This window comes from Lolium rigidum, chromosome 1 (genome assembly GCF_022539505.1).
Source record: "Lolium rigidum isolate FL_2022 chromosome 1, APGP_CSIRO_Lrig_0.1, whole genome shotgun sequence".
Classification (NCBI taxonomy): Eukaryota; Viridiplantae; Streptophyta; class Magnoliopsida; order Poales; family Poaceae; genus Lolium; species Lolium rigidum.
The window spans coordinates 305,451,107-305,477,194 of record NC_061508.1 but is presented as its reverse complement, the minus strand read 5'-3'; the positions used below and the strand labels follow the sequence as shown (position 1 = coordinate 305,477,194).

The 26,088-nt window shown below is 46.7% G+C and overlaps 1 protein-coding gene and 1 pseudogene across 1 annotated transcript in view; both read left to right on the top strand.

Moving 5' to 3' along the window:
• The window catches only part of LOC124660930 (15-cis-phytoene desaturase, chloroplastic/chromoplastic-like), a 20,489-nt gene extending 11,472 nt beyond the window's left edge, over positions 1-9,017 (top strand). The window contains exons 3-4 of the mRNA XM_047198783.1: positions 8,530-8,717; positions 8,822-9,017. Of these exons, the coding sequence (XP_047054739.1) occupies positions 8,530-8,717; positions 8,822-9,017 (384 nt within the window). The remainder of the gene's footprint in view (positions 1-8,529; positions 8,718-8,821) is intronic.
• Positions 9,018-10,460: 1,443 nt separating this feature from the next.
• On the top strand, positions 10,461-13,017 carry LOC124684066 (annotated as a pseudogene).
• The last annotated feature ends 13,071 nt before the right edge of the window (positions 13,018-26,088 follow it).

The following is a 26,088-nucleotide window of genomic DNA, read 5'->3' as shown; positions in this document are numbered from 1 at the left end:
CGCTTCCATAGTTGACCTCGTAATGATGGTCTGCTTGCAAGACTTCCAGGAAACAGCGCCACCTCCAAATGTAAACAAATAACCACTTGTGTCCTTAGTCTCATCAGCATCAGATATCCAATTTGCATCACTATAATCCTCAAGTACCCTTGGATACCCGGTATAGTGAATGCCATAATTCGCAGTGCCTTTCAAATAGCGCAAAACTCTCTCAAGAGCATGCCAATGAACATCTCCAGGTCTAGACACAAAACGGCTGAGTTTACTTACAGCAAAGGAGATGTCAGGCCTCGTGGCGCTGGCTAGATACATAAGCGAGCCAATGATCTGCGAATATCGCAATTGATCTCTAGCAATTCTTTTATTCTTACGAATTATCACACTAGGATCATAAGGCGTTGGAGAAGATTTGCAGTCTCTATACCCGAAGCGACTCAGGATCTTTTCCACATAGTGGGACTGAAGCAATGTAATCCCACCATCGTCATCCTTTAGCGAGCCTTGATGTTTAAGATCACATCAGCCTACTCCCAAGTCCTTCATCTCAAAACAACGAGATAGGAACTCCTTGACCTCCTTAATCACAGTAAGGCTGGTCCCAAATATCAATATGTCATCGACATAGAGACAGAGAATAACTCCCTCGCCCCCACCATGGCGATAGTATACACACTTGTCAGCTTCATTTACAACAAAGCCTTCGGCGAGTTAAAGTTCTTTCAAACTTCTCATGCCATCGCTTAGGTGCTTGCTTAAACCCATACAAAGACTTCGAGTAACTTACACACCTTTCCTTCTTGACCATCTACTACAAATCCATCCGGCTGCTCCATATAAATTTCCTCTTCAAGCTCTCCATTTAGGAAAGCGAGCCTTAACATCCATTTGATGAACGAGAAGACCATGTGAGGCAGCCAAGGATAGTAGCACTCGAATGGTGGTCAATCCGGCAACAGGTGAGTATGTGTCAAAGAAATCTTCACCTTCTTTTCGGGTATAACCCTTGGCCACAAGACGTGCCTTGTACTTTTCAATAGTACCATCGGGCCTAAGCTTTTTCTTGAACACCCACTTGCATCCTACGAGGTTTGCACCCATAAGGACGATCAGTAACCTCCCAAGTTCCATTAGCTAAGATGGAATCCATCTCGCTACTGACAGCCTTCCTTCCGACGAGTCGACATCCTGAGATGCATAGGCTTCTGAAATAGAAGTGGGAGTATCATCCACGAGGTACACAATGAAATCGTGACCAAAGGACTTTGCAGTCCTCTGTCTCTTGCTCCTTTTGGGAGCTTCATTGTCATCCTCCACGAGATTATCAAAGTGTTCTATAGCCATGGTAGGTTCAGGAAATAGTTCCTGAGTAGATGAACTGGGCATCTCCTGAATTGATGAGCTAGACGTTTCCTTCATAAGAAAGATATCCTCAAAGAAAGTCGCATCATTCGACTCCATAATTGTACCAACATGCATGTAGGATACCTCAGATTTTACTATCAAAAATCTGTAGCCAATGCTATGAAATGCATATCCCGGACAGTAACACAATCCACGGTTTTTGGTCCAAGCTTGCGTTCTTGGGTATCGGCACATTTACTTTTGCCATACAGACCCCAAGTTCGTAGGTAAGAGAGTTTCAACCTTTTCCTTTCCCATTCCTCAAACGGGGTAATGGTTTTGTTCTTTGTGGGGACACGGTTTAGGACATGACATGCAGTCAATATCGCCTCCCCCCACCATGCCTTGGATAGACCCGATGTATCTAACATGGCGTTAACCAAATCGCTTAGAGTACGGTTCTTCCTTTTGGCCACCCCATTTGACTCGAGGTGAGTAGGGAGGCGTCCTCTCATGGATAATACCATGTTCCGCACAAAAAGAATCAAACTCGTTGGAAAAATACTCTCCACCACGATCAGACCTTAGCCGCTTGATCTTTCGATCAAGTTGGTTTTCTGCTTCAGCCTTAAAGATTTTGAAGTAATTAAGAGCTTCATCTTTGGATTTCAGGAGATACACATAACAATATCGAGTAGAGTCATCGATTAAAGTCATGAAGTATCTTTTCCCTCCTTTTGTCAATTCACCATTCATTTCACAAAGATCCGAATGTATAAGCTCCAGCGGTGCCAAGTCTCTTGCCTCCGCAGTCTTGTGAGACTTACGTGGTTGCTTAGCTTGTACACATACTTGGTACTTGGATTTCTTGACAATAGCAAATTTCGGAATTATATTCATATTCGCTAGCCGCGTCATGCACCCAAAATTAATATGACAAAGTCGTGAATGCCAAATATCGGACTCACTATCATTGCAAACATGATTAACAATTTGAGTACATAAGTCTGACAAAGATAAGCGGAACAAGCCTCCGCATACATAACCCTTTCCAACAAATTGTCCACACTTGGAAATTACAACTTTATTGGACTCAAAAACCAACTTAAAACCATCTCGACATAAAAGCGATCCGCTAACGAGATTCTTATTAATGGAGGGAACGTGCTGCACATTCTTCAGCTCGGATGGTCTTTCCCGAAGTAAAATTCAGATCCACCGTACCAACACCACGAACGTAAGCACGTGAGCCGTTTCCCATCCAGCACGGAGGAAGTCCTTGCGACCTGATAAGAAGAAAACATAGAGACATCAGAACATACATGTGTATTGGCTCCGGTGTCTATCCACCAATCAGGAGAATTACATACTGAAAGGACAGTAGGGGAAATACCGTACCCAACGTCCTTCATCTCAAGCATCAACGCCAATAACAACATTTGCGGACTTGCCGCCGTTCCCACGCCGATCATGGCGTTCCGGGCAATCGGGAGCCCAATGTCCAGGAGCACCACAAACATGGCAGTTCCCTTCTCTTCTTATAAGGAGTCTTCCTTTTGAAGTTGGTTGAATTGGAGGCTTTGTTCTTCTCGTCAAACTTGCCTTTTCCATTGTTCTTATTCTTAGACTTGTGAGATTGGAAGTTTTTCTTCTGTACCACATTGGCACTAGAACCTCCCTCAAAACTACGAGCGCGTGTGTCCTTTGCTCTCGCCTTCTCTTCCACATGAAGCGAGCCAATGAGATCCGAAACGGAAAATTCTTGTCTCTTATGTTTCAGGGAAGTAGCAAAGTTCCTCCACGAAGGAGGAAGCTTGACAATAATGCCACCGGCCACAAATTTGTCCGGTAAGGTACACTTAAACTGCTCAAGTTCTTTGGCAAGGGACTCGAATCTCATGAGCCTCGCTCAACCACGGAGCGCTCATCGCTCATCCTGTAGTCATAGTATTGCTCCATGACATACAATTCAGTGCCAGCGTCCGAGACCCCAAATTTGGCCTCGAGCGCATCCCACGCATCTTTACCATGGTCGAAAGCCATGTACGGATCAACAATGTTGTCCCCAAGAATGCTGAACAAGGCCGCCTTAAACATGGCGTCGACCTTCTCAAACTTTTCCTCGCTCCTCTCGCAGAGAGAGGCCCCTCAGAGTCTAGCATCCGTGGCGCTAAAACAGCCTAGGTTTGTAAACCATAGAACTGCCTTTGTGCGCCACCTCTTGTAATGCATACCATCAAAGAGAGGAGGTCGAGTAGCGGCAGCAACGCTGCTTGAATTGATTTGCCTAAAATCTGGTTTTTGGATTGTTGAAAATATAAGCAAATATCCATATGAAATAATCCGTACGAGTAATTGATAAATCATGACTATGAAAATAATAAGTAAACTAATCGTGCAGACTAGTAAGGTAGATGAACAGATCACATCTAAACAAGACAAACCGATCGCATCTACCACAAGAAGCACTAACAGAAACTGAAAGAGAAACGACAAGATCTCATACTTCACAGCATCGTCGTTGTCGCCCATGTTGAGGTTGTCGAAGAAGTCGCTGAGGTCCGGGAAGAAGTTGTCGGTGTGGAGAAACTCGTCGTCCGAAGACGACGTCATGCTGCCGCGAGTCGCGCCGGAGCGCTCCCCAAAACCTGATTGCCCCTCACCCGTACAGGTTCACGAGAGGCAGGGTTCCGGAGGCCTACTGTCCCGGCAGTCGGTGCACGCCGACAGACGGGATGAGGAAGACGAAGGCGGCGGCGCAATGAACTGGAAACAGGTTGTCACATATGTGGCTCACCCAGGCTAGGGTTCTCGTCCGCGCTTATATAGTGCGATTCGGGCACGATCCAGAAAAGCCGGAAGGCAAAACGGCTGAGTAACGCGTCCGTTAATGACTCAGAATTGATGACTCAGAATTGATTACACAATTAATTTCCCAAACAGCAAAAAGAAAAAAGATAAGCTCGGCTCGGCGAGATTCCCGCAACCCGCGGCGCGTCGTGTCGTGACGTGACGAGGCGGGCGGCGGAGGAGGAGGAGTGCGCGAGGGCTCTCTCTCTTCTCACTCACTTACTAAGACTAGAACAGCCCACCTTATATACCACTCCAACTCTCTCCCAACTAGCAATGTGGGACTAAACTTTAGCCCCCACTAGTGCTGCCACTGATTATTGGAATGGGCCATGTGAGTTTCAGAATTTGATAATGGGCCATGGGCCAAAGGCCAAATGCGCACAAATTCCAGCAGTTACTTCTATCAATTTATGTGTGGTCTTAAAATTATTAACGCCATCCTGTTGCACAATCAGGCACGGCGTGCCGCCGTGCCCATTTCTGCTAGTTAGAATAATGAAGAACAAACTGAAAAGGATACGAAAATCTAAATCTCTAGATTTCTAACCCATCCACTGATTGACATAGTCCAAATCTGAAGCTCTCTAGTCCAATATTCAGAGAGGGTGATTGGTGGTTTGGAGTTTCTAAGATCAAATAAGGGGATTAGAAATGTGGAGACTCGACTAGATTGTTCACCTGTTTAGCGTAAGAGATCCTCTTGTTGACTTGATTTCATTAGCTAGTTCTGTTTTTTAGTAGTAAATTTGCAAATATCATTTGTTCTTTCGATGCAATCAAATTTTCCTACATGCATTCATGGTGTTGAAGGATATAGAGGGAGAGAGATATGCGGAATATGTTGGATGTTGTATTGCACCTCATGGGCGAGTATATATAGTGGTACAGACTTGAAGGCTAAGATAGCTCTCCCAGAGATATGATAGGTAGAGATTACAAATCCTAGACTACCTAATATACATGTACCAAATATATCTCTAACACTCCCCCGCAGTCGTAGCGGTAGTGACGTGAACAACAGTAGCGTCGCGGACGGTCAGACTAGAGAGAAGCCGAAGGTAGGAACCAACAGGCTGACACTCCCCCGCAGTCACAGCGGGAGCGTCGTGGCCGGAGTTGCGTCGCGGATGCTTGGACTGTAGAGGAAGCTAGTGAGGCGCAGGCGAGGTGGTAGCCCTTTATGCCGATGTCGAGGTAGCCGAGAGCGTGGGTGTTGCAGCCTTGGTCGAGGGAGCCGCGCGAGGGGATTGCCGTGGTCGATGTCGTGGCCGGGTGCCGGTGTCGAGGTAGCCGCACATGAAGCCGCAAGCGCATAGTGTGCGAGGAGAGTGACGGAGACGCGTCGAGGCAGTCGTGGAGAGGGTGTCGATGCCGAAGTCGATGCAGTCCGAGCCGTCGAGGACGAGGTGCGGCCCTAGTTTTGCCAGAACTAGGCGCACGTCGGGGACGAAGGCATACTTCGATTTTGCCAAAACCGAGTACACATAGAAGAAGTCGGTGACGCGGTCGAGGCAGTCGTAGAAGAGTCGATGCCGGGGAAGACGTTGTCGAAGCCGATGAGGACGAGGCGTCGGTCCGAGCTTGCCAGGCCCGGGGACGAAGGCACGTACCGGTGTTGCCAGTACCGGGCGTGCGGGGGCAGGGAACAGTACAAAGTGCACGCCATGTCAGAGTAGACTAGTAGAGGAGGTCTCGACGACGGTGTCGGAGTAGAGGAGCAGGTGGTGTAGTCGGGGAAGAGGCGAGTCTCGACGACGGGTGCCGGAGTAGAGAAGCAGGTGGCGTAGTCGGCGAAGAGGCGAGGACGCTGGTGGCAAAGCTGTAGTGTATGTAGACGTAGAAGGCAGCTAACCCAGCGGTGACCTGGGGTGGTCATGCTGGACGCCTAGAGGGGCGTTGCGGTGATCGGCGAGCCCAGCGCGTCCAGAAGTGGTTGGCGAGCCCAGCGGCGACCTGGGGTGGAGGCGCGGCAGCGGTACACGAAGTTGGCGAGGAAGACCCGACGGCGTGACGAAGACCATGCGCAGACGGAGGCGACCCGCGCCGAAGGGGCGGCGCTGTGGTGGCCTCAGACATCGATGCGCGGGGGACGGCGAAGGTGACCGCGTGCAGCGACGGCACAGCCTGAGGGGCCGGCGTAGCTGCAGGGCGCGAGTCGGGGCAGCGGCGGGAGACCACTAGCGACGTACACGCCTCGGAAGGCGCGTCGGAAGCCGGTAGCATGGACCAAAGGCGGCGGCGCTGCGGCCCAAAGGGGCGACGCAGCGGCACACCGATGCTCGATCGGTGGTAGGTGCGTGCTCGGGGACGTGCTTGGCGTAGACGTGCGCGGGGTCGGTTGATCAGACCGACGGCGGTGCGATACGCGCCATGGCGTGGACGACGCGCAGATCGGAGCCGATGGCGACGTTGTCGACAATGTCCCGGATCATGACGGTGAAGACGAGCCGGCCATGGAGACCGCGCAAGCGAGACAGCCTGCTGCGTCGCACGTAGGGGCGCCCCGTGTGCAGCACGTCCGGCTGTGCCGTGCGGTTGATGTACACCTGGGCAAAGTTCGGGCCGGGCCGGGTTTCGGGCCGGGCTTAAAAAAGCCCGCGGGTAAAAAGTCAGGCCCGAGCCCGGCCCGGCCCGACCGTCGGGCTCGTAATTTAAGCTCGAACCCGGCCCGAACAAGCAAAAGCCCGGCCGGCCCGAGAAGCCCGGCCCGACCAGGCTAAAATGCACGAAAATGAAGGCCCGAGCCCGGCCCGGCCCGACGTTCGGGCTCAGATTTCAGGCCCGAACCCGGCCCGAAGTGCAAGCCCGGCCCGGCCCGGCCCGGGATTTTCGGGCCGGGTCGGTCCGGGCCGGGCTGCCCATGCCCAGATGTAGTTTGATGGCCGGTGGAGGTCGATGCCGTTGTCGGAGTAGAGGCGCAAGTGGACGACGGCGATAGGCGACTCAATCCGATCTATGATCGGTAAAACAAAAAAGAAAACGCCGGTCGAGCGACCGGCGGAGCAAAAAAGAAAACCAATCTACAGATTGGAAAGAAAAAGGACTCGAGGGCAGCGGATCAACGGATCGGCGAACGAACCCTCATACGGGTTGCACGGCCCCCGGAGTAGATCATGGAGATCGACCTCCCGGGGGCGGCGCGGAAACTTTGCGGCGGCTAGGTCAAGGAGCGTGCCGCTCTGATACCATGTTGAAGGATATAGAGGGAGAGAGATATACGAAATATGTTGGATGTTGTATTGCACCTCATGGGCGAGTATATATAGTGGTACAGACTTGGAGGCTAAGATAGCTCTCCCAGAGATATGGTAGGTAGAGATTACAAATGCTAGACTACCTAATATTTGTACCAAATATATCTCTAACACATGGTACTCTTTCTGTCTCCGTAAAATCAAGGTGTTATGGTTCTTAGAGAAACCAGTAAGAAAAATAGATGAATAGATGATTGTATCCAACTAGGTGGCTGCCTCTTAGTAGTGTGCTGCATCGATTAAAAAAGTAGAACCATATTCACTTCAGATCGACAAGGAATAGGGTACTAAGCTACCTAGACTCGGCGTCGACCTGGTTGCGGCGGCGTCGATCTGGTTGGCGGCGTCCACCTGGTGCTGGCGATCTGGTGGCTGCGTCGGTCGCCCAGGACGGGCATGACCTGGTGGCTGCGTCGCTGGCCGGCGATGCAGATCGGGCCTATCGGGCGGCGGCGGCGGTCGCCCTCGACGGAGAAGGCGTTTCTGACTCGCGTGCTCGGCTGCCGGCGGCGGTCGCCTGCGTTTCTGGCTTGCGTCCTCTTCTCCCTGATCCAATTGTTGGGCCGGGCCAGATAGGTTTTTTTTATTACATATGTTTTGCTGGGTTGCTGGGTCTAATCTAAATCAGTAAATCCTAACCGTTGATCAAATCATACCTCTCTTCTTCTAAGGAGTGGTAAAAGGTACTGTAAAAGAAGCCATTAATATTGCATAGATACTAATATGAGGCATGTGATCCTGTATTCTTCTTGGAATCCACCATATTAAGTATTGATTGCGGGTTAACCGGAATTGTACTTTGAGGACTATTGAACAAAGGCCCAAAATGCTTTTGCTAAGAAGGAATTCATTATTGAAATTAAAATTATAGATACCTTTTGGCATTGCAAATTGTAGTTATCAATTACTGAAGTATAGCATTTTTGTCGTTGCTAACATGTCAGTTGGCTGTTGATTTCGTGAATCATTTTAGTTAGAATAACTGAATAACCATGCTAGCTTAACTGAAAGAACGAAGGACAAGGATCCATACTCGTAATTTTAATTTTCCCTTGTTCTTTAACACTATGCAGCCATGCAGGAGTACTATGATCCAGACCGTTCAATGCTGGAGTTGGTCTTTGCTCCAGCAGAGGAATGGATTGGACGTAGCCACGCTGAAATCATCGAAGCAACCATGCAAGAGCTAGCCAAGTTATTTCCTGATGAAATTGCTGCTGATCAGAGTAAAGCAAAAAATCGTAAATACCATGTTGTGAAGACACCGAGGTCAGGCCATTTTGCTAACACCTATCCTGATAATTAATCAAAAGGACACCCAATGTGGTCTTGTTCTCTTACACTGTTTATATTTTTCTGGCTCGCTGTTACAGATCTGTTTACAAGACCATCCCAGATTGCGAGCCTTGCCGACCTCTGCAACGATCACCGATTGAAGGGTTCTATATGGCTGGTGGTTACACGAAGCAGAAATACTTGGCTTCCATGGAGGGTGCAGTTTTATCTGGGAAGCTCTGTGCCCAGTCCATAGTTCAGGTAAATGGTCTCCACGCTTCTGGTTGCACATAGATGAGTCAAACTTCTATTGTTGTGTTGGTGCGTTATGGTGCGGCATTATTTTGCGATCTAATGATTTCACCCCGCTGCTTGCAGGATTCTAAACTGTTGTCCCGTAGGAGCCAGGAAAGCCTGAAGACAAAGTCCGAAGTTCCAGTCACTTCCTAGGTGTATATAGTTAGCACACTATTCATTCTTAGCATCCTGTGGTATTTTCACACTGTTGTAGAGTTGAACAGGTGATTGAGATGATATCCATATTGCGAGAAAGGAAATCTGTAAAACGAGAAGCTGCATAAAAGCAGCTCTGATCCATAGAGCAATTCTTACGTTAGACCTTTCCAGAAGATAAAAGTGATATAAAAAAAGGGAATCTTAGATATTATCTTCCTTTGCAACAATTGGGAACTGGATCACTAACCGCTTACTTTTCAGAAATTGTATAACATTAAAACCTAAGGTTTGTGTCAGCCTAAGGAGAGGAAATCATGGATAATATCCTAGCATCTAAGATCTTGTCAGCAAATGGGATTTATGATATTTGGCAGTTGCAACACCACAAAAAGGAGGCACGGAGACAGGCCCTGAGATAACCTTCTCCTGAGATAGATGATGGGGCCTCAGTAAGTGAGATATTTGTTTCGCTCCCTAAAGGAGGTATTGGTAGTAGTAGGCTGGTATAGTAGGTCATGCCCGAGATGCTAGTAGGTTACATCAGTTTTGGGAAGGTAATGGCTGTCCTGCATGTTGGATTTCTGGAAGATACTTGAGCTTGAGGGTTTCCTTCGCATAGCTGAAGGGAGCATCAGAATAGAAGATGTTATGAGAGGCTTTACCAGGAATTGGTAGAGTACTAGTATATTGGTTGATAAAGAATAATAGGGAATGTATTTCATTCAGTGCATTCTAGAACATGCTCGCATTTCATCTTGGGTTGTTTCTTTATTTCTGGTTACACATGCGTGCCATCTTGGTCTGCGGGGCTCATATGGATACACGTAGCCCGAGGACAAAAATAATCTAAGAGCAAACCTATTGCTCTTTACATGCCAGAAAGCAAGGGGCCAGATTTCTTCTTTTCAAGATCAAAAAGGCGGCACCTGCCCTCCTTCCTTCCGTCCAATTGCCTCTCTCTCTCCCCTGTTCGGCCTCCGCCGAATCCCATAGCCTCCCACGGCGACGTCCTCAAGTGATCAATCCGGGTAAGGGTCGTGAATATATCCTGCGAAATACTAAGTTGCTGGGTCTCCCTCCCCTGGCTCTGTGGCGCGCATCTTCTTCCTGTTTTCCGGTTGTTGGAGGTCCATATATCATCTTCTCCGAGCTCCCACAGAACCATCCCACCTCCTTGCTAGTACCTTTCCGAGCTCCACATATTAGCTTTGGGTATTCCTGCCTCCTTTGGTCGATCCTTCTCCGTGTCTGATGATCACCGGGGACTGCGAAGAATATCAGATGAGCAAAGCGTCTGTGGATGGACCGCTTAAGGCAGAGCCACCGGCCATCCGTATTCCTCAGGTACCAACTCCTCTTGCAGGCACCGTCGTCCTTGTTTATTTTCATTTTTGTTCTTGCTGCTCATTAGTTTCATGCTTCGCTTCCTAATGATATGCTTGCTCCATTTACTAACAGTTACACATTCGGCAGATTCATGGTCAATCTCTTGTTGCGGACATAAAACTCCTTTTATTTTTTTCAAGTCCGAAATTATTTGCATACATAGATGTTGCTATCATATTCTTGTTCCCTTGAGGCCTTGATGACATAATAAACCGATTGCTGTCTTGTTCTTTGGCAGGGCACGTTAACCCTTTTTTCTTTTCAAGTCCAAAACAAATAAATCCTGTTCGTAACAGAAAAAGGAAAGAAAGGAGCACCCAAGTGTGTTGTTTCTCTGAAATATATACCCTCATGCCATTGCTCAAAAAGAGGTATCTTCAGCTGCTCCTGCTCCTTATGTGCATATATATAACTATAGGCTTATGCTTCCATAGACTCCCAAATCTCAAAACCGATTGTTGCTTCACTCAGGAAGATACCTCTTCGGGGGTTTACACTGTTTTGAGATTTGGGTGTCCATGGAAGCACAAGCCGGTTATGGAAATTAAACTTGTGTGCCTCCCAGCATGAATTTTGGGCCCTGCTCTACTTCATGCTGCTATCATATTCATGTACCCTTGAGGCCTTGACATACTAAACTGATTAGTGTCTTGTTCTTTGGCAGGGTATGTAACCATTCTTTTTTGAGTCCAAAAGTTCATAACAAAAAAATAAAGAGAGAAACACCCAAAGTTGTTTCTCTGAAACCTTCATGCCGTTCTCAAAGAGGAAGAACAAGTATTTTCAGAACATCGTGCTTTAGTGCTTCTGCTGATTATGTGCATATACTAAGTTATTTTTTTGATAAAGAGCATATATTAATATCACGGAGATACCAATTACACCCAGCCTCTGCAACAACATCATGTCCTAATGACACAAAGGATGCACACAGCCAAAAAAAAGAGAGAAGAATTACAGAAAAGAAAAGTCCCGCTACAGAGATCGATAAACTTGAAACAGCAACACTGACACCACCAAGACAACACCAGAAGATCAGCATCTCCATAAGCGACGCCTTGAAGAAGGAAACAGTGCACAAACGCTGTCGCCGCCCGATCGTAGATCTTAGGTTATAAGTTCATTGGAAACGATACTAGTTAGCCTTTAGACATGCATTTGGATCCCTGCTTTGTTTCATGTTGTTAGCAAATTCCTACACCCCTGAAATAAAAAGATTATTATCTTCCTATTCTTTTAAAGGGTAACTTGATTGTGAACGTGATGCCGGCGGGCTGGACAGATGGGAGGCACACGCTTTATATAAGCTCCATGGGAGCCTCTTTCATCGATCAACTCTACAGCTACAAAGTAAATCAGAAAGATTCAAGTGCCCATGACTTGAAAATCATCCGGAGGATCACCTCTATGATTTGAGTTTCCCCCACACTCCACCGAGGATGATTTTCAAGTCATGGGCACTTGAATCTTTCTGATTTACTTTGTAGCTGTAGAGTTGATCGATGAAAGAGGCTTCCATGGAGCTTATATAAAGCGTGTGCCTCCCATCTGTCCAGCCCGCCGGCATCACGTTCACAATCAAGTTACCCTTTAAAAGAACAGCAAGATAATAATCTTTTTATTTCAGGGGTGTAGGAATTTGCTAACAACATGAAACAAAGCAGGGATCCAAATGCATGTCTAAAGGCTAACTAGTATCGTTTCCAATGAACTTATAACTTTGTATATGCACATAATCAGCAGAAGCACTGAAGCAGGCACACACTTTATATAAGCTCCATGGAAGCCTCTTTCATCGATCAACTCTACAGCTACAAAGTAAATCAGAAAGATTCAAGTGCCCATGACTTGAAAATCATCTGCGGTGGAGTGTGGGGGAAACTCAAATCGCAGAAGATCAATGTTCGTGCTCCAGTAACGAGCGAATGCCTCCTGCCTGCAAACCCGTGGATGCGTGACTGCAGCAGCAGCAGCAATGCAAGAAGTGATGTAGCAAAAACCGCAGTGGGCGATCACGAGTCTGGTATATGGACTATCCGTGGGAGGAGTCCGTTGTCGCATGAAAGGGAATTGGGAGCTTGCAATGGAGAAAACCTTCTCCATGATAATACAGGTAGCTATCTCAGTTACCTCATTCAACATCCGGTGCATCATATGTTTTCAACACTAGCTGATTTTATGGAAGATGCATGAACAATTCAAAAATCAAGTGTTTGTAAGCTCCAAGATGTTGTCTGTCTGAACGTACCTATGTTAGCAATAAGCTCGTAAAAGTTAGACAGCTAACCATGCTCTGAAGCAGTCTGCTACGATGAACTAAATATTTGATGCCATTTTTTTCTCTCTGCAGAGGTCTCTGATCAGAACTTTTTCTGACTACGAGGCGGAAGTTGATGCGGAATCAAGTAAATCGTGCAAGAAAAGGAGGTTAAGCAGTACTTCCACTTACTGAATGATCAAGTGAGCTCGCATGATTAATTAGCATATAGTGTGTTGCAAGCATTGAGATGAAAAGCAACACACCGAATTACTCAAAGAGCCTGTTTGCTGCCCCAAAATCTGTTCGGAGCATGTTTGTATCCTCTCAGACGCCCTCACTCAATACTTGGAGTAGTAGATAATATTGTTTCATTTATTGGATGCAAATGTAATGCATTCTATAAAGTTTGACTAATTATATGGAAAAAAATCAACAACTAAAATATCATATCAATGTTATTAGAACCACCATGGAATATATTTTCATAGTATATGCATTTGGTATTGTCATGTATGCTGATATAGAGTGGGTATTATCTCTAGGAGGCTTCATCCCTTCAAGTCAAGTTTTGTATCCCGATATATACTCACCCTAGACCGAGAGAAACCGATACAACAATATCTAACGAGTAACGTCAATTTCATACTATTTTAGGAACCATGCATCTAAGGAAAACGTTGTAATTAATCAATAAGGTAAAATATGAGACCAGAGTGTGGTGCTTGGCCGGGGCCAAATATTTGAGTAATGTAATCCCAAGAGAGTAGTCTGTCATGTAATTCCTAGGATTTGTCTGAGGCTCAACCTGATCTAAAATTTTCTTTTGTGTTAATGAAAATGGAAAATCTTTTACCTTGCTTCAAGAAAAAAAAACTCTTTCACTTGGACCAATTCTTGCTCTTAGATGTTTCCACATGGTGAAGGTGATAAAATGAATTAGAGATATACTCAAATTTAGAAAAATCTAAGACATTTTTTTGGACGGAGAGAGTATTATATTTCTTTGCAGCTGGGAACCTGATCAATAAGTGTTTAGTTTTCCTCTGGGCGTGTATAACACAAAAGACTCAGGTTCGCGTCAGCAAAAGAGTAGAAAGCATGGACAATATCCAAACATCCAAGATCTTGTCTGTGTGGATATATATGGTTGGGCTTTATATTGATCAGTTGCAGAGCCGAGTTGCATTTTGAAAAGGGAGGCACGGGCTGGATTAGGCTCTCAGATATTTCCCGTGGGGCCTCAATAATTGTACCTCATTTTGAAAAAGGGAGGCACGGGTTGGATTAGGCTCTCAGATATTTCCCGTGGGGCCTCAATAATTGTACCTGCGAGATATTTTCTGGGATCTCAGCTCAATAGGAGATAGCAGGAATAGTACGCCAGTAGGCCATGCCTGAGATGCTAAGAGCATCCCCAGCCGTTGGGGCTCCCCAGGCCGAAATCCGGCGCTATTTAGCGCCGGATGGATGTATTTTTTGGTCTGGGGAGGCCCATTTTCCCAGTGGCGAGCCTATGGTCGCCTTCACCCACCGCGTGCATAGCGACGGTGTCGCCGGGAAGGGCAACCGTCGGAGTGCCCTCGTCGCTTTGAACCGCCGTAATGGTCCGGGAAGTGGTCTGGAGAGCCCAAACGCCTCGTCGGGAACGGTCGAAGTCGCCTCGAAGCGACAACCGCCGTAATGGAGCATGAACTCCGAGAAAGAGCAACCGCCGCTCTCTTCGTCGAGAGACCTACATATATGGTTTCGAACAGCCGACGCCATTCATCTATTCTCTCCTCACCATCTTCTGTCAACCATGAGCGATTGGTCTTGGCCATCGGACACCGACAGGCGAGGGAAGCCGCCGGGATGGCGCCATTGGCGGGATCGAGCCGCATCGTCCGGCCAGCCGACGACTCCCCCCCCCCGCCGTCCGGCCGAGGACGAATGGGATGACGACGAGGAGGAGGACGAAGAGGCCGAGGAGCAGGCCGTGGAGCAGGCCGTGGAGCCGGCCGAGGAGCCGGCCGAGGAGCCGGCCGAGGAGCAGGCCGACGAAGAAGCCGAGGAGCAGGCGGAGGAGGAGGAGGCCGAGGAAGAAGCCGAGGAGCAGGCGGAGCAGGCCAAGGACTCAACCTCCGACGAGGAGGTGACGAGCCGGAAGCGTCGCCGCCACGACGATGAGGCGGGGCCATCTAGGAAGAAGTAGTAGTTTAAGTTTGTTTTTAAGTTTTTATATGTAATTTTTATGTTTATTCGAACTATATATAATTTGACTATGTTGCACCACTTGAGAGTTCAAATCTTTCGTTCGACGATGGTCTTACCGTAGATCGGGAAGACAAGGGTAGTGACGTAGATCGGGAAGACGAGGGTATTGCCGTAGAAACCCATGCCATTGTCGCCGACAGGTCGGGGCCACCAAACGTTTCCCGCGATTTTCTCTCATCCGGAGTCCCCGAGCGCTCCCCGGGGCCGGGATGGCCTGGGCTCCCGGACGGATGAAAGGCCTAATCCGGACGAAAACGAGGAACCGGGGGCGCGACTGGGCCGTTTTCGTCCATCCGGATGACAAATCGCCGTCCTGGGGGCCTCGTCGGGGGGACGAGTGGAGATGCTCTAACTACTGTAGTAGACCATATCAGTTTTAAGAAGGAAAAAGTTGGTCATCTGCCGAGTGCGGACGAATGGCGCCCGAGCTTGGATAGTCCGTTTATCGTGCGTGGTAGTGAATGGTGATGCGGGCATGCAGGTGCAATGAATGAAGCATTGTCAGAACTGGTAAAAAATGCAATACGAAGGCACCGATCGTATGTATACAACGAGTACGAATTTAATTATGGGTGGCTGGGAGGCGTGCGGCATCAATTTCTACCCCGAAAATGCTGGCACAGGTTCAGACCGGGACAGGACGTGGTTAGGTTCATCTTGATCTGGCCCATCCTGTACCGACTCGCATGGGCAGCAATCGATTACACACTGCCTGAAACGCTACGGTTGAGTTACGAGTTGATCCTGTACCCAAAACCTACTAACTGCATCTTCCACCCCCTCCCCGTGCTCGAGCCTGGAGATGGCACGGTTAATCCGTATGTGGCGGCGCTCAGTTACCACCCTGGAGGCTGGAGCGAGGCCAAGAGCTCCGGCGAGGTATTGATCTATTCCCCTCCCCCAAATTGTTCTTGATCCAATTTTGTTCTTCTTTGTTTAGTTCGAAAAAGAACTTTTATCGCAAGTAAGCTGCGGTACTGTAGAGGTAGAAGATGTCGTTGGTTGTTCTGCCGGCAGACCGCGAACCCTGCGCCACTTCGGCGGTGATTGTTGAAGCCAGAGTGCAGAGTCCGGCTACTCGGGGACAAGGGCGACCTGCGTAGGGAAGGCTGGGAAAGAATTGGTGCCTGAAGGATTGGCGAATGGAGGCGAAACTGTAGGTGAATAGGCCGTCGTCTCTGGATGGAGAAGAAGGTACTTTGCCTGAACTAGTTCTATGCCCTCGTGTGGCACCACTTCCTATGTACTCCCCTGTGATTGAGAAACTGTAGCTCATCTACTTCTAGGATGTGTTTGGTTGGGTGGCTATCCCTCAAGTGGCTATGGGTAGTCATCTTTTATGTGGCTAGCACCTGTTTGGTTAGTGGTGTAGGGTGGTTGAGGGTAACGAATTTTCCACAAAGTCGGTTGAGGCCAACCACCAGAAAAGTGGTGGTTGAGGCTAACCACCCGTGGGCAAGCTACTGGAGTAACCCGCGAAACGTTTTCTCCTCGCTCACCTCCCCCTCCCCTACCACGAAGTTCTTCGTGGCGGCGAGATCGAACTCAATCTCACCGTGCGAGATGAGTTTTGAGAACTTCGGCAGCCAGTGAAGACCTGACCGAGGTAATCCCACACCCTCCCTTTTCGGTGGTCCTCCTCGTCTCTATCGTCGTGCTCGTGGCGGCGGGTCGCGCGCAGCGCCGGGCGGCTGGGTACGCGGCGACAAGTCGCACGCGGCCGTGAGCGGCAGGGCGCGTGGGGGCAGGTCGCACGCGGCCGTGAGCGGCAGGGCGCGTGGGGGCAGGCGACGGTCGTCGACGAGGGGCTAATCGATTGGTTACCCACAGAGCTAGCTAGGTAGTCATACTCATTGTTGTGCGCTGCTGGTCAGATGCTAATTGGTTACACACAAGCTAGCTAGCTAGATTATGTATCTAATCTTGTACTACATACAAATATGCTAGTTTGACTCATGGTTATGATGTCAACCAAAACATTGAACTCATATTATGAGGTATTCTCACCATCTTAAATAAGAGGTGATCATATCACCCCAGCCATGTTTCACACCCGAAACCAAACACAAATATGGTTGTGGTTAACCACTTTCCCAACCAACTCAACCAAACATAAAAAGTGGTTAACCATAACCACGTGGTTGGGGGTACCCATAGCCACTTTTTCATGCCCACAAACCAAACACATCCCTAATAACTTTGAACTGAATGATGTTTTTTTGTGAATTTATTCCGTGGAGGCCATTAGAAGTGGAGTGGGTCAGAGAGATAGTGCAAATCTTGATTTAAACATCGTAGCATATTGCATTTAAAAAATTGCTCCATGATAACATATTTCCAGTTTATTTTTTTATGTGCAGCTATTTTTCTGCTGACTAAGAAATGTGTGGTGTCAAAAATACCTGGGCGGCATTTTTTGCACTCTGTTAAGATGAAGAATTCAACGTTACTGTAAACAGTTAAGTCCAAATTTTCGGGACACAAACCTCCATATGGGACAACCTCCAAACAAATGAGATTCTGCACGTCTGCAGGGCTTCCGGGACACAAGGTCACTACATATATAGATAGACCTCCAAGCGTTGCGATGCCTCGAAAAGAAGCAAAATGCTCTAATTGTGGTTTACCCTAAACCTAAGACCAGTTGTGTTAAGAATGGCTTATGCTTAGTCTATACTTTATGTGGAACACAATTTGTGTTTCCAGGTTATGTTTTTTCTTCGAATTTGACCCCAGCCTTTGATTAAACGTGAATGTCTTTTTTACGACTGCACAACTTTTTTCATGCTGGTGAGGCTTGTTTCTTTGTGCACATATGAATCAAATCTAAAAAAGAGGTATGTCAGTACTCAGTACTCAGTAGCTAGTTGGTGCTTATAAAATGGTTGACTAAGAGCATCTCCAACGAGGCGATGCAAATCAGACGTCTAAATTGTCCGCGTGCGTTCGTTTTCGTCGCCGCATGGACGCGAAAATGATCGTTTTGTCCGCGCGTCTGTTTGCGACTGGGGGTGCCTCTAGCGGCCCGAGGCGTTTAAGCGTCGGCATGAATTGGGATGTTTGAAAACAACAAAATAAACAGTTTCAACGAAATCTTAGTTATTACATCCAAATTTTTAAAAGTGTACATGAAAATAAGATGGTATTCTCTAGGCAATGTCTTCATGGCCAGCCAATGCCCGCTGATGCTCATTCAGATCCGCCTGCAGGCGTTTGCACACGGTCTCGTTAGTGACTTATACATTCATACGCAGATAGTCCTTCCAAGATAATGCCCTAGAGATTGGCGCAACCGCGGAGACGCAAACCTAGCGCATATTTGGGTCATATTTGGGTCAGATTGCGTCGCCGAGGACGGCCCGGTCACTTTGCGTCGCCCCGCTTGAGCAGGGCCCAGACGAATTCGTCCCGTTTGCGTCGCCCTGTTAGAGATTCCCTAATTTAAGAAGTTGTGTCAAAATGACCTACACGTGACTGATATGTGGATTCATCTACCAGATTAAATATCTCCACCAAGACTTGGGAGCTGCATCTAGTAGATATCTGATGGTGTGAGGTGGTCATAAAGGCCTCCGGTTTGTAATTCAAAATTCAAAATGCGAGTTTTTATGAATGCTGGGATTTAGCACCGACTCCGTCTAACATACCAAATGAATCCCCACCTAAATTCCACGTACAGTTCACTTTATGTTTAGTAGTCTAAAGACGGGAGCGGTGCAGGTCTGGTCACACCGGCCGATGACAGAGTACTGGTACAGGACCGAGCAACCAAACTCGCACTGTTGCCTTTTGCCTTCGCTTAAGCTATGATGCATACGATTGAAGTGGTTGGCTTGTCCATGCTCTGTATTGCCTCATTGTTTTACGGGAGATTATACCACACGGAATATGACGTCAGTCAAAGAAATGAATGGCCTGATGTGTAATGGATAAAAGGAGCACCCTAGCTCGGGCGTACTTCCCAGTTTTCGGTCATCTGCCCTGTTACGATGGATGGGCTTGCGTGGATATTCCATCTAGGCTCTAGCTGAAGGCTCCCTCTGGAGTGGATAACTGAGCAAAGCATCAGAACAACGAATTGCACAATTTTGCAATTCTCTACCGCCCTAAGTATCCGAGGGCTCTGTTAGGAATTGGTAACAAAGCCCTGAGCAAATGCACCGCAATACATTTCCTGTGAGTATTATATCTTCTTGTTGCATCCTTTTCTAATCTCAGGGGTCCATACGCTACGCACGTAGCCTCATAAGTTCCATGGCATCTATTTACCAGTATTAAATCATGACGCGCGAAAATAAATGTCTTAAAATTGTCTAAATTCGCGTGTATCTACATACTAAAACGCGTATAGATACATGTGAATCTAGACAAATCTAAGAGTATCGAACATAATCGTACCAGGAAGCAAGAGGTAACCCGGACACGTTGAAAATAGAGTGCACTGAGAAATGTTTTCCCTTCTTGTTCCGCCTCACATTCACACAAATGGAAGAATCATCATCTAAGGGCTTCTCGAGAGGAACTGAATTCCCATGCAATGTAACATCTTCGTCTCCTGCAATAGACGCGGAGGTGACAACCTCTCCCGCCCCTAGATCTCCGCTGGCGTGAGGGATGGTCTCCACTCCTTCCGGTTACCGCTTAGGAGGCAAGAGGGAGGGGGACCTCGCTCCTTATGGTCTAGTTTTTAATGTTAGGGTTTGTCTAGTGTGGTGCGCCACTGGGTTGGTGGGAGAGGGGTCGGGTAAATAAATCTGCCTTAACTCTATTCCCATATCGGCGCCGACCTTCACGACGACGTCGATTTCGGAGTTGATGGCATCATGTGCTTGTCGATTCTTCGGATCGACGGCTTGGAATTGCCTTTCTTTATATATGGCGAGATTCGTTTCTCGGCGTGTTGCTGGCGTTCGTCGTTATCCACGGCGGCGCTGGGGCCCTGAGCGAGGTGGATGCTCTAGTGCGAGGATTTAGGTCCAGAGGTGGTGGATTTTTCGTTATTCCTGGACTTCGTGGATGGGATGGGGCGGATCTTGGTCCAAGTTAGCGCGGATACGTCCCCTAGTCGACATGCCACATCGTCATCGGTGTCGCTGCTTTAAGCGGACTCGTTCATCGACTCTCAAAGCATCGTTGGAGATTGTGCTCTTTTGGATCTGGTAATGGTGGAGGTCGGCGTCTCTTCCAATGCGCGTCTAGGCAGCGTTGGAGTTTTGTGGTAGCCCCCGGCTTCGGCGAGTGCACGAAACCCTAGGAATAGTTTTCTGCAAAGTTTCCAGATCACCTATTTTCTCGTCGTTTGTATGTTAGTTTCTACATTTGTTTACGCATGTAACTTAATTTTCTATTAATGAAATATGTGGTTGCTGTCATAAAAAAAGACGTGATCCGTATCGCATTCATGTACTCTCTCCGTCTCTACATAGATGTCTGAGGTTTGTCTAAATCTGGATGTATGTAGATAATAAATAGGGTCCAGATACATTTAAATTTAGATTAATCTCAGACGTCTATTTATAGAGAGGTTATACAAGTAGCCTCATTACGTATTTCGAGCGGAAAGTATCTTTGGCACATGAGCACCACCAGTGCTCCTGATTTTTAAAAATTATATTTTTTGGATTAAAAAAATGGAATTAAATACCGAGAAACATTTTGTTTTTCCCACAAATATCTACATCTCTACGTAGCCACAAATTTATTTTTTCCCTGTAGCTCAAAATACAATGTAATTTCTACGGAAAGTTCACACGAATATTCAGATCATGTCTATGTATTTATGCATAAATGTGATAGTCTTTTTGAAACGCAGATGTAAATTTTTTAAATATTTTAAAATCGAGCGCACCGGTGCTTATGTGCACCAAATTTGCTTCCCATTCCCAGCAAAAACATGACCTATCCACATACATTGATTATAGGAGGAAGCAAGCGAGTAAACCGTGCTCACAGTATGCAGCTGCAACTTCCACTTTCCGGGCGGTAAAGCAAGCAAAGAGCACGCAGATTCCCCTACTCGTTCTGGCGCACACAGATATGGGCGCAGCGGTGTGGGTCCCGCCTCCCAACAGATCTTTCTGGCGGCCCAACAAATATCTGGCCCCGAGCCCGCGGGATATTTTCGCCCGCCCCTCCACGTCGGAAAAGCACCGGCACGTAGGCATAAAGGCACAGGGATGCGCCTCCGCTTTGCCCCTTTCTTGTAATACCAACCTGATGCATTGCATGTCAAGACACAAATAAAGACAATCTAGTTTCTTTTGGCTGGGCTATGAGTTTTATCAAGTGCATGAGCTTCTACCATTGTCACTGTTATATTTTATAATTTCACCATTGTCACCAGTGCTACATTATTTATAACTTTTCACCTGATTTAGAAATTAGAAATTAGAAATTATCCAGCCATAACTCAAGCTCACATTCTCTGAATGCACTAACTTTGTGAACTTAGATTGCTGCGCTGGCGCATATTCATATATATAAACTGTCTTAAAATTTTGATTTCACAACAATAATGGTAGCAAACTATCGTCAAAGTACCATAATTCATGTATGCAGAGCAAGGAAATGAGAATTCATGAGGAAACATTCAAATCTCAGTGGTTTCTCAAGGAAATGCAGAACATAGGGTCAGCTGCTCAAATCTTAGAAGTTCCTCAATGTTCCTGCTTGTTGCATCTTATATGACCACAATGTCATCTGCTCTGGAAGGAGGTGTAATTAAAGACCACAGTAACAAACCAGACATCTGCAAATTCAAATAGTGTTAGTACAAAAATAACTGCATGCATGTGAAGGTTATTATAGCTAAACCAATGATTTATATCCCGGCCTAATAAATTCTTGACAGATTCGATCTGCTCACTCTCTTAATGGGAGAACATTGTAGGCATAGGGAAGTTCCCCGGCTGTAGAAGCACTTCAATTACAATCGTTCTTTAACTGAAGAGGATCCTTAAGGGGTGATCGACTTACCTATATATTCTCTTCATGTCATAGAGATTAAAACTGTATAGAGCCCTCCTTTAGTTGATGATGTATACGACCCATCCGATTACAAGGGACCAACCCCTTCCATTGTGCCACTCTGCACCCATCAACATATAAAAAATCATTGACCCAGCTCATCTTCTTGCTGATGTCAAACAGTACTTGTTGGACAACATGGTTATTCGACGATAGTGAGGCGAGGGTAGAGCCAGGTGCGAGGGAAAATATTTGCCATTTGCAAGGGATATTCGAAATCAAAGTGAAGTTGAATTGTCATAGTGCATAATCATGCTAATGCCAAAAATAGAAGAAACCTGACAAAATATATTTGCACTTACTATTCACACGTAGATAGTGGCATCTTATACATATAGAAGAATGGGTGGTGACAATAAGTTAGCTAAGAGACGAGGACAGAAGAGGAATTGAAGCAACAATCATTTAATGGTAGCACATAAGGAAAACATATCTACAGAAAAACTTTTGCGCAAATAACATAAGCCTGATTGAGAGTATAAACTAAAGGACAACATAAGAATGGTATTTCATGAACATATAATAATCTGATGTGGCAGTCCATTGTAAATTAATCTCTAGAAAAAGCAGTGAATTTACATATATAGCAGAGGGAATTTCCATAGCAATATGTATCCTACTGGTTCTTTATATCTGAAGATACTGAGATATCATACTGTTGTGGATGACCAAACATTGAGATATCATATTGTTGTTGAGGACCCCGAGCTAAACATTCCAGACAAAATTAGTAAGAAAGTATCATGTCGCTATTCCTGACTGTAAGTCAAATGCACCAAAGAAGCAAACTTACTGAATCTAGAGAAAATGGTAAATGTATGATACATTTTTTGTTTGCAAAATTTCACTTAATACCTAGCTTGGTTGGACCAGATAACACATTTCCTTCTGTAGTAACTTGTCACTTTGTAACCGAAAGTACAAACTTTTGTTGGATCCTTTGTACTATCTTATTTCATCAAGAGCGACTAAACATTTATATAATATAAAAAACTGAAGTGGCACTGTGATCTCTGAAAGAGCGTCATCCATTTGCACCTGAACATTTAACTTCGGCAACAGGATTGTGCGGTGTCATATTACCTTGGTTATGCTATTGTATTAGAAACCAATATCTAGAACCATGGACATAAGTTTTCTTCGAACATATTTACATGCTAATTAGTTGGCTCACCACAAGGCCGAATAGAGTCCCGTCATTCATACTGAACCATCACCACATCTGCACTGATTGAAATTTGTATTATGGAGCACACACAGCAAATGTTTGCATAATAGAAAGATACATATCTAGTCTGCCTCAGATGGGAAAGATATAATTATTATGACTCAACATGAAAAAAGATTGTACTTCTGAGATATGTCCTGAAACTAAAATAAGAACTTTCATTCAAGACAAATGATGACCTGATTTAGAATAGAAGAACTCTAATGTGCAGTAGAACTGTAGAAGGACCCTCCAAACCATTGATCAGAATTGCAGTCCGAAGAAAGTATATAACCATGCTTGCAATAAATCACTCATGGATACACTTCGGAGAAGAACCTAATTTCATTTCTCTACTATAAAAATGAACTTCAAATACACCATCTGATATGAAAACTGCCGATTGGGTACTGCAATTCAGAAAAGGTCTAACCAGTCAATTAGATTGCAGATAGAAAAATAGTTCTACTTATCACAGTGCATACTTGCAGGCATTCCTTCAAGGTAAGATAGAAAAATAGCTCTATTATCACTGCACATACAGAATTGTTTAGAACAGGGGCAAATCCACATACATGGAGTCGAATAACATGTTATTTTTTTCCCCTCTGTCTGCTATTTCTCGTGCATGACTAAAAAGAATCCACTCGACATGCGACTATAGCTTAGACTTTCTTCCAACTTAGGATCTCTGTAGTTTGCAAGGATTTATTCAAATGAAAAGAGGATAAATGCAAATTCTCAAATAAACATACTGCTTAAATAAGAACCAGAGCATAAGTTTATAAAGCACCAATTATAGTCATCTAGAGCTCGACAAATCTCACCAGATCCACATGCAGATAGATGGGCGTGGAGTAGAGCAAGAGGACATGGCCAGACCATCCACCACGGCACGTGGCTCCTAGTCCTGCATTCTCCGCTCTCGAGCTCCCCTAGTCCTCGAGCTAGTGTCAACAGTATAGTTGTCGTCTTTGCCCTGCAACATGGGACCAGTGGCGGCGCCAGATGCTAGGTATTCATCTTTTTAATCTTTCTTTTTTCTTTTGAAGCTTTTCCCCACAATCAATGATTAAGTGTCGCTCGACAAGTCTAGGCTTGTCGCACGACAAGTCTACGTGTCGCAACTCTGATGTCGACACGCTGGAACGACACGACAAGTTGAACTTGTTAATCGACAAGTTGACTTGTCAGCGACAAACCTCGACTTGTCTAGGTCAACTGGTCGAGCGACAAGTTATATGCCTGGGATATAAAATTTCTTCGTGAAACCCTACGACCCAGAAACTGGTCGCATCTCCCTCCCCCAGCCGCCTCTCCCCTGGCACTTTGTAGATCCACATTAAAGGGAGAAACCACTTAGAGTACAAGAGATTGAACAAGCTATCCTATGCCTCATGCAACCGGCAAATGTAGAATAGGTTTCAGAATCTGCATGAGGAAGGATCCAAAGGAAAGAGGGCTAATGCTCTTATCGTAGAAGAATTTCAATGGGATAATGAGTGAGTATATCCTAGAAAAATTTATAGGCTAGTTACTTAGTATTTTTAGTAGTTTCAACACATCGACAAGTCTAGCACTTGTCGAGACTTGTCACGAATTGTCTGCTTATCGGTACCCAGCGACACGTCGACACGTAATCGTTGCCCACAATGCAAATGAGCTGCTTTCAGCAGCGCTATTTATCATCTACATAACAAGAAAAATCAGCCAAAATTCAAGAAATTAGTCAATTAGAAACTTCCATGTAGCAGTAATGGCATATAGAAAATTAGATCTACAACCGCTGGTGCTTGTTAGTAGTCTACTACTCTCCTAAACAGCTACAGTGGTAATCAGCTACCGGTAATCTGCTAGACTGATAATCTGATATGCAAATGCGGCTGAAATCTGAAGGAATTAAGAGGAACAAGGGCTGAAATTACATGGCCCCGCGGTTTGGCTGCTACCCTGCTTGCACCACTGTGCTGACCTGGTCGGCCGTTGCCTCGCATGGTCGCTACGCGCCTAAGCTGCGCTCCAGCGCTGCCCCCCTGCTGCTGAGTCGCTGACCTTGAGCATGGGCCTAGCACCCTCGCTGGGAAGGACGCCAGGGCGCACTCTCGGCACATGAGCTGCTTGTGCGGCAGCATCCACCCGCCCTCGGCATGCTCTAGGTACGCGTCCTTGTGGCTGTCCGACAGCCACTGCCTCCGCGGTACTTCGCGCCGAGGATGTTGGACCAGTCCGAGATGTTCACTGGACCGACGGCCTCCCGCGGCGCCGCAGTGCGTGTTAGAGGCTGTCGATATGGAGGTGCGACGGCGAGCAGGGAGAGGCAGGTGGGGCACGTGGGAGCCTTTCCGATGGCCACCAGAGAGAGCGACATGTGCGTGCACTCTGGTCCGCTCATCTCCCTCCGGAGCTCGCCCGGCGTCCAGATCGGCGCACGCCACCACGATACCATGGCCAGCCTCCGGAACATGCCACGATGCCGCAACTCCCCATGTGCTGTTGTCGTTGTTGCTATTCTTGCAGGCGAGCTCGAACCTGAAGCACAACACCCGATGTTCTGGCGGCCGCAATGGCGTCGAAGGCGACGGCCGCTACTCCTTCCATGATCTAGATCGGGAGAGATAAACAGAAAGGAGGTCAGTGGGCCATGAGGGAGGTAAATCAGGGGAAGGGGAAGGGGTGCGTGTGTGGGGGGGGGGGGATTAATGCCCGCCTGAATCTTTATATATCAGAAGGTCCAAAATAGCATGCATGAGTTTTACACGGCCACGTATCGAGACGAG